This window comes from Rutilus rutilus (genome assembly GCF_951802725.1).
Source record: "Rutilus rutilus genome assembly, chromosome: 19".
In the NCBI taxonomy this organism is placed as follows: domain Eukaryota; kingdom Metazoa; phylum Chordata; class Actinopteri; order Cypriniformes; family Leuciscidae; genus Rutilus; species Rutilus rutilus.
This window is the reverse complement of record NC_140232.1, coordinates 956,286-965,258: the sequence shown is the minus strand read 5'-3', so window position 1 is coordinate 965,258 and position 8,973 is coordinate 956,286. Positions and strand designations below refer to the sequence as shown.

At 42.2% G+C, this 8,973-nt stretch overlaps 2 protein-coding genes across 2 annotated transcripts in view; both read left to right on the top strand.

The window, feature by feature from the left end:
* The window catches only part of LOC311278748 (nuclear factor 7, ovary-like), a 1,193,180-nt gene that overhangs the window by 1,085,595 nt on the left and 98,612 nt on the right, over positions 1-8,973 (top strand). The gene's annotated exons all lie outside the window — the stretch shown is intronic.
* The window catches only part of bsna (bassoon presynaptic cytomatrix protein a), a 43,666-nt gene that overhangs the window by 32,784 nt on the left and 1,909 nt on the right, over positions 1-8,973 (top strand). The window contains 4 exon segments of the mRNA XM_084389712.1: positions 7-814; positions 817-1,506; positions 1,948-2,711; positions 5,316-5,409. Coding sequence (XP_084245838.1) covers positions 7-814; positions 817-1,506; positions 1,948-2,711; positions 5,316-5,409 — 2,356 coding nt within the window.

Sequence of the window (8,973 nt, the reverse complement as noted above, 5' to 3'; positions counted from 1 at the left end):
ACACCATACCCAAGCCAGGCACCCCCCTATCCGGTCAGTCAAGCAAGCAATTATCAGCCACAGACAGACACTCTCACTTTTCACCAAAAGCCACGACAGACATCACTTGCTGACCTTGAACACAAGATGCCCACTAATTATGAGGTTATAAGTAATCCTACAGTTATAGTATCAACCACTTCCCAAGATATCAGTTACAGCCAGTCTGGTTTGGGTTCATCTTATGGCCAATACAGCACTACTATGGCAAGCACTTATGGTCCCTACTCCTCTTCTGTTTCAAATACATATGGTGGGTCTTTAACAACCTCCGCAGCCTCTGGTTATGGGCCATACACATCAATCTCATCCAGTAGTTATGGGCCGTACACAACAACTATTGCAAATACTTGTGGATATACAGTAACTACAGCCAGTTCCTATGGGCAATATAATACAGTTCCTACCAATACATATGGGCAGACAACACTATCTGACCATATACATTCAATGGAAAGCCCCTCTATGTACTCCAGTGAAGGCCTATATGGATCCTCCAACCTAGATCAGAATGTCCCAAGGAACTATGTCATGATCGATGACATATGTGAACTCACCAAAGAAGGCACTAGTTTAGACTCACATCGCAATGAGGGTCATGGACGATATGGGAGTGATGGACTTCACACTCGAGGGGGGAGCTCTTTTGGCAGACCAGAGGATGAACGTGATACAGATCTGTACGACCAGCATCATGGCAGGGGTAAGAGCACCTGCAGCTACCAAGCACAAGGGGCAAATACGCATGGCCGGGTAGTGGGAAGCAGTAGCATGGGTGGGGATCATCATATTACTATGATGACAGCAGTCACTCAACACCTACATGGGCAGCCCAAAAGCACTCTTCAAAGAACCTGTGCCCTTCAGCCGTCATGTCCTCCAAGAGGAGCAAACATCGTAAACAAGGCATTGAGCAGAAGATGTCCAAGTTTTCCCCAATTGAGGAAGCTCATGATGTGGAGGCAGATCTGGCCTCTTACACCATGAGCCCCTCTACAACCAGTGGTTATGGCTCAGGTTCCCATTACCATAAACTTCAGGATGACATCTATGGGCTACGGAGTACTTACAGTCAACAACGGGGCTCCTATAATGATGAACGTCTCTATGGCTATGGCAGGTCCCGTTCAACTGGCTATGGCATGGACAAAATCCCTCCCTATGAGAGGGGCTACAGAAGCAGGTCATATGAACGGGACCGTGCAGACCGGTCATACCACAGCAACTATGGCCACAGTGTGCGCCCCACTTTGCAGTCTCAATATTCAGAAAAGGAGAACTCCCACCTCATGACAAAGCTCATGGGTGTTGGGAGGGCTTTCGGCTATCCATCAAATTCATATGGTTCAAGTCACTCTCTACCCGATGTGCAGGACCATATTCGAGACCTGCCCCGGACCCATGTCTACAAACCAGATGATATGTATATAATTGACGATATGCATTGTGCTGTTTCTGACAGCGAAGGTAATTGGGAGCTGAATGCCAGCGTTACTGCCCACTTTAAACATCCCCCACCCACCCAGAGAAAGAGAGTGAATAGCTGAAGTAAAGAAGTGAAAATCAAGTGCATGCCCATGTTTTGTCTTCAGGCAACATGCAGCTTTCAATAAAACTGACTCTCGATGTTGTGCTCAGTTCCAAAAACTGCATGAGTTGCTGTGTGGTCTCTTTATTTTTGCCCACTCTTGTTCCTTTCCAAGGTGTTTCATTTGTGTGTGGTATTGAATGGTTTTGACATCCATTTAAGATAATTGTTTTATATGTTGTATATTGAGTTACATTGCATGCTTTTTCTTTAAGCCTGGCTATTTTTGTTCTTCTTTTTCTTTTGCATGGTCTCAGTGTGCAATCGTCTTTCACCATCAGACATGGAGATTGACTGTGATCTGCTTTTGGTTTCCAAAGCATACCATCTCGGTCAAGAGGAGACAGACTGGTTTGAGAAGCCCCGTGATGTTCGTGGTTCCCGCCACTATGGCAGCAGTGGTCATTCTGGGAGGCGAGGCCATGTCAAACACACATACCATGATTATGATGAGCCGCCAGAAGATCTTTGGCCACAAGATGATTATGGTCAAACCCGCCATGTTTCCTCTAGAGAGCAACGTCATCAAAGCAGTGGAAGTTCTGGTAGGCACTCCTCACGCCACTCAGATGAGCCTCGTTCCTCTCGATCATCACGTTCCTCAAAGGATCCATCCATGCGGCATGACTCCCGCTCCCTGTCATCTTCAGGGAGAAGGGGAGACTCTCGTTCTCAGGGATACCAATCCTCAGATTATTCCCGTGACACCTCAGGCCACCAACATAGCTCCCGCTCTGGAAAACAGTCCTCCCACCATCAAGGGTCCTCCAGTAGGAAGCAACAGGACCACCCCTCATCATCCCGGCAACAAGGATCTCTTGGGCCTGGACAGAAGGGACAAGGTGGACCTTCGAGTTCAAGCAGGCAAGCTGTCTCCCAGCCACTTGTTGATGGGCAGCAAGGCCAGAGAGCACAGCTGCAACAGCAGGCACAGACATCAGCTACCAGGTCAGGGTCACAGATATCTGCCACAGGCACAGCGCAACCACAGTTAGTACAAGCCCAGCAACTGCAAGCTAAACCTGGCCAGACTGGTCCAATGGCTCGACAACCCGCCTCAGTAGTACAGACCTCCCCAGCTGCAGTAAGTAAATATTTTGAGATATACATAAAGTAATTCAATTAAATAGCCAGATATTTTCTTAAAAGTAGAGTCTCCTATTCAATATTTTCCTGTGATGTTTATAATCTTTAGACTTAATGAACATTATGGATGAGATTTATGAATGCTTCCAGTAATATGTCACAGAATTTTAAATATTTTTAAGTCTATGCTCAGTCAGATTGAGCCATATTAGTAAGTAGTGTAGCTTTTCAGAATTTCAGGGTTCATTAAAGGATTAGTTAATTTACTCATCCTCAGGCCATTCAAGATGTACTTTCTTCAGTAGCACACTATGGGCCAGATTTAATAACAGCTTGTGCCAGTGCAAACCCTCTTTTGCCGTTAAAAAACTACTGTCAGGATTTACTAAAGACATGCAGTGAAATTAGCGCTGAAAAGGCACGGACAGTTGTTTTTGCAGCTGATCTTATTGCATATGCATTTGTAGGAGTTTCCCTTTCAGGCACAACATTTATGGGACGAGGTTATTTAAATGATTCCCGCAAGGTGATTTACTAAGGTTTGCGCAGGTCAATGTACTGGTGTTTGCGCCATCATTTACCGCCCCCAAAAAAGCACTTCTTAAAACAGACGCTACCTGGTAGATTGCGTTGGTCATTATGGAAATGTTCTGACTGCGTCTGTGTCCTTAAATTGCGCGCCGTCAGTAGATCACGCGCAGAACTTTCCACTCCCATCTGCGCTGTTTGGGAATGGCGCTCTCACGCTAATTTGCCCTGTTTAGTAAATCTGCCCCTTAAGATGATTTAAGCAAAGCCCACAGTCTTTGGTGATTCATAAATACAGGTCAATGGGGGCTTTCTCTTTGATAGTTAAAAAAGCAGATACACGCAACACAAAATAATCCCTGTGACTCCTGATGATATATTCTTATGAATGGTCTATATATGGTCTTATGAACCAAAACAATCAGTCTGTGCAAGAAACTAAACATTATTTACAATATTATTACCTGTAATCCATAGCCTTGAGATTTCTCTCACATGATGTATATGCACAATAGCAAAATAGCATTGCAATGCTCCCCTTGTGACAACAGAGGCTGTCGACCTCTGATGTACTGTATGCGCAGAGGCAAAATCATGCATGAAATATGTTGTTTACAAAGGAGAGGGAGGACGCATGTGCAGATCAAACGCCTTCATCAGCAGTTTAACACCAGTAAGTAAAGCAGTTTAAAAAAGGCTGGACAAAAATGGCTGATGATTCTGATGTAAAACAAGAAGAAGATTTTGCCCAGCCCTACTTGTTCATACCTAAATATACCAATAAATAATTTAGAGAGCTGAAGGAAGCAGTGGCAGTGCCTTAACCACAAGCCTTGGGGAGACAGAGGGCTCTTGAGATGTGGTGGTGCTCATGTTCTCAGTACCATGCGATGACAGCAGAGCTACAGAGCCTCTGTTGTCAAGAGTCGGGCATTGAAATGCCATTTTGCTATCATGCTTTCGTCAAGCGAGAAAAAAGCTTGAGCTCCAGACTCTTGTGAATGTGCACAGGACCATTTGCCTGAGGCTATGGATTACAGGTAATAATGTTTTAAATAATGTTCAGTTTCTTGCATCGGTTTTTCAGGAGCCATGGGGATTTAGGTTGAGTTGCCTGAATCTGCTTTTTTGACTCTCAAAGTGACGGCACCCGTTGACTTACAATTTATGAATCACCAAGGACAATGGGTTCACGTTTAGTGTTCTGCTGAAAGAAAGTACATTAACAGCAAATATTAATTTTGAGGGGAACTATTCTTTTAAGAGTAAAGCCATCAGAAGTAAGACTCAGGTAACTGTGGCCAGATGAGATGAACCTTATTATTTTGTATCTGTTTTACCTGTACCTGGTTTATTACTGGTCTTGCAAGGCAGCACTGTATTGATAGTCCTCAAATATTCTGGATAGGCCTTGTTCTTCTGGGCCTGTATTATAGAAACATCCTAACTTACAATCCTATCCTGTCTGTTTATCCCGTCTAATAACTTTTTCAAATCTTAGGTCAAGAATACTGCATTATGTGTCAATGCTTCTGTGCAGGCAACTAAAAACAAGACACATGCTATGTGCATAACAACGTCAAAGGCCTAAAAGGTTTACCTGAAACGTTAAGACTATTGTTGCTGCCTTGCAAGCACTGGCAATCTTCACCCCCAGGAAGTGCAAACCTTATATTTCTTCTAATGCCATTCTACTATTTACATTTGCATAGTTACATAATCTTTTGTCTATATGTTTCGGATGTATGCCTAACACATTTCCTGTATTCACCATCTCTGTTCTATACTCTGCTCTGTTACAAAACTCCCCTTTCTTTAGTGCCTGCTTAAGTTATAGATTGAAAGAGTGAGTTATAGTTTTCTTTTAAACAGCACTTTTAAAAGTTTACATATATTTTAAATCATCAAGGTTAAATCATAATATTGATTTTATTTTATTTCACATTTCACAAAAATAAAATATAATTACACCATATCAATTGAACTGAACTTTACAATTACAATATAAGCAGTAGTTTTAATATATGAAATGAATAGGTGTATTTTATGAACATGTGTCTCTTGTCTCCAGCAGATTAAACCAGAGCCGACCCCTGCCACTGCTATTGGAGCTAAAGCGGTCCCCGGCCAGCCTGCCAAAATAGCTCAACCTCCACTCACCGGGATAGGTAATTGTGCTCAAAAAACATGGCCTAGATTCACTTTCATCTCAATCAAAGGACAGCTTTTTTTCATATGCATACCATGGTTGTCTTTTATTTTTTTACTGTGGATTTAGTGTGTGGTAATTGTACCAAATGTTAGCCGTGCTGCTCAGTGTTATACAAGTATGATGAATTTAATATATCAGTGAGAAAGAACCTATCAGTTACAATAATGTAAATATCTAGTTCATTCATGAAACTCTAGGGGCCCTATTTCTCACCCGACGCACAGCGACGTTTCCCTCCACAGACGCACGTCGGTAAATTAGGGAATGAACTTGTGCTCCCGGGGGGGTTCAGCGCAAAGAGGAGGCGTGTTCCGGCGCAAACGTTCCCTGGTGCTATTTTGCAGTTTCAGAAAACAGTTCCGCCACTGATCAGGAGAAACCTCGTCTAAAGTCAGTGGTGTGTTCAGGTGCTGTTTTAAGGGCGCATGCTTGGCCATAATGTAGCGTGTGCACAACGCACACACACTTTGCTTCTCTCATCTACACACAGACGCAGCAGTTCTCATTTTTAGAAAACCTTTTAAAACCTTTTAGAAAACCTACATTATTACAAGGAACAATATTAACACACGAGGGAAATCATTGTGGTGTCCATGAAGATGTGGAAAAATAGGCATAAATCTAGCTTACACATTTACCCAAATTATTATACGCCTGTTTAACCGAAGCTAATTTGTGTGTGTTTCTCCATCCCCAATGTCACTTCTCTGTGTTTTACGGCCCTGACGAGAGCGTCGGTCTCCTCTGCTGTGATCCGCTCCTGGCGTGCGTCTGGCAAATCCGCCGTTATAATAGCAATCCGCCATGGAACAAGCGCGCCTGCTCTTAAAGGGAATGTGAGATGACGCTCTGATTGGTTTATTTCACGTTATGCCCAAACCACACCTATGAGTAATGAAGCTACTTCAGACCAACACATTTTAGATTTGCGTCGGGCGCAAGAGTCATTTATCCCGCCGGTATAAGAGCAACAGCGCCCGAGATCCGCCCACAAAGTTACTTGTGTTTCACGCTTGATACTTGCGTTTCAGATCGTTAAAATAGGGCCCTAGATGTCTCAGGCTGATCGGTCCTTTACATGCAATCTGTTAGCAATCACATCATTTACTAGACGACGCAAGCTGACCGGCCTCTGCTGATTCGGCAGTCCATGAGCTTTCTTGCTCGACGTTTAAATGGTGTTTGCTGTAAGTCCTCCACCTCCCCAGCTACACCTGTCTAGATCTGCTACAGGAGTTATGTCTGTCTATTCATGCAGCAGCAGAATTTCTTACATGCAAGCCTGGCCAAAGATAACACTGTTCCTGCCACTGATATATGATCGGCCTCCGTGGGGAAAAACAAATGTTACACACAGGGTTTGAAATTAACACCCGCCAACCCGCCAAACGCGGGTAAAAATCAACTGTGCCGGGTAACGCTGTCAAATCACTATATATATATATAAGCTGTGACGTAGTTAATCTGGTTCATTTCTTTTCTTTTCTTTTTTATAATTTTTTTTGGCTAGTAGAAGTTGTGAATGGCCGATAACTTAAAAATGTAGTAGTCAAATTGGCCAGTGAGTGAAAACAGTTCATTTCAAACCCTGGTTACACCAAATAAATGAGTGAAGAATGAGTGTATACTTTTATCAGCAGGACAGCCATGTACACTGAAAAAAATTATTCGTTGAATTTAATAATAAAAAATTATCGTAAGTGGTTGCACACAATTGATTTTAGCTACATTTAAACAAATGCATTAAGTAGAACTTAATCAATTTTAGTAATGTTATTAAATTCAACTAATCATTTTTTTCAGTGTAATGACAGAATATACTTCGAAGAAAATATATACTATAATGATGTGTCATCATACATGAAACTCTTGCTATTTAGTAAGAGCAATAAAAAGCATGAGTGCATGAAAGGAAACGTGGCCCGAAATAAAGAGACAGCAATTTGTGGAAAAATGTCATTTTTTAAATGGCGAAATTTCACGTCATGCCGATGAGAATAACCGTGATTGGGAATTTCTCCTGATGGACTTCTGGTGGCAGAGATGATCCATACATGCATTTCAAGTTGGGTTCAAGTTTGGTGAATTAATTTTTTTTATTTATTTGGCAGTGGCATTTTCGTGAGCGGTGCTTTTGGATAGTTACACAATGAGCAAGGCAATAACTCAAGCGGTGTCTACTCAACCACTTCTTTATAATGCCACTGTTCAAGGGATATAAAGTGCTGTATGTGCTGTGTCTTGAGGATTAATGAGTGGTCGCTGTCTGATCATTACGTTATCTTAGATTACTACCTAGATTTTCCTCCCATATCCATATGAAGTGGGATATATGTGTCTGTTGACGAATCGTCAACAGACACATATATCCCACTTCATATCAGTGGGGCTGGACTGGGACAAAAAAAACGGCCCTGGCATTTTGGCCCAGACTGGCCCACTACATATGATCATAAACACCACCCATCTTTGCACGCCCTTGAATATGTTTTTGTTCAACTCCTATTCATTAAAACCACTAATGCCATGTAATGAGTGAGTAGGAACGAGTGAGAGTTAACAGATGAAATAAGTACAAAATTGTAATTTATTAATACAGTCGAACTATACTCCACAGTGACGAATCCAAGAAACAAGCTATAAGCTGCATTGGCATGGCAATACCAGTGTTTCCCACAGGATCTTTGGTAAAACTGTGGTGGGTGGACCTCTGTCCCTCTAGGGGCGTTGGGGGGCAGGCCCCCCCTAAGAAAATTTTGTGCATTTTAATGTTAAATTCATCAATCTGGTGCACTTTGAGAGTTCACAATTAAAAGCTCCAACCCAAATTAAGTGTGCAAACTATACAAAGAAAAACTCAAACCTCTTTTAGTAACAGTGTCTGTCTGCATTACACTACTACATAATAATAGTTATAATATTAATCTCATGACAGTAGCCTAATAGTCATATATTGTAAAACAAATGCACTCAAAAATAAAGAAAACTTTCATAATTAGTTTTGTACTAATTTCTAAACTTTGAAAGAGATAAGCACATGATCTTTTATTTTGACGGAAAACATGGATAAAAACGCGTCTCATTAAATTTCTAGTAAATTGCTGTAATCGTCATCTATGCAGATGTGGAAATGATGCGTAACTGGGTAATGGGTTCCTACACTCATAGCCAAAGTGTTCTGAAAGTAGTTCTGCTTACCGCGGACTCTACACTCACTCATCTCTCTCCTGATCCTGCTCACTATCCTCCTCATCAGCCACTGGAGATGATGAAGGTCTGCTTGAAGGGCCTGTATCTATTTTTCACGCTATTTCTCTGCACATTCCTTGCGTTTCTTCTCCATCCCATCCATCGTCGTATATTTTGACAGATACACACTTGACACGGCACGCTCACTCAAAGCTCAAAGGGGGAGGTGTTTAAAGCTGTGATTGGGCCAGCCCAGTGTCAATCAAGAAAACAACCAATAAACGCTGATCTACGCGTTTCATGGGCCGGTCTGTCAGTGGGAAAAAAACTA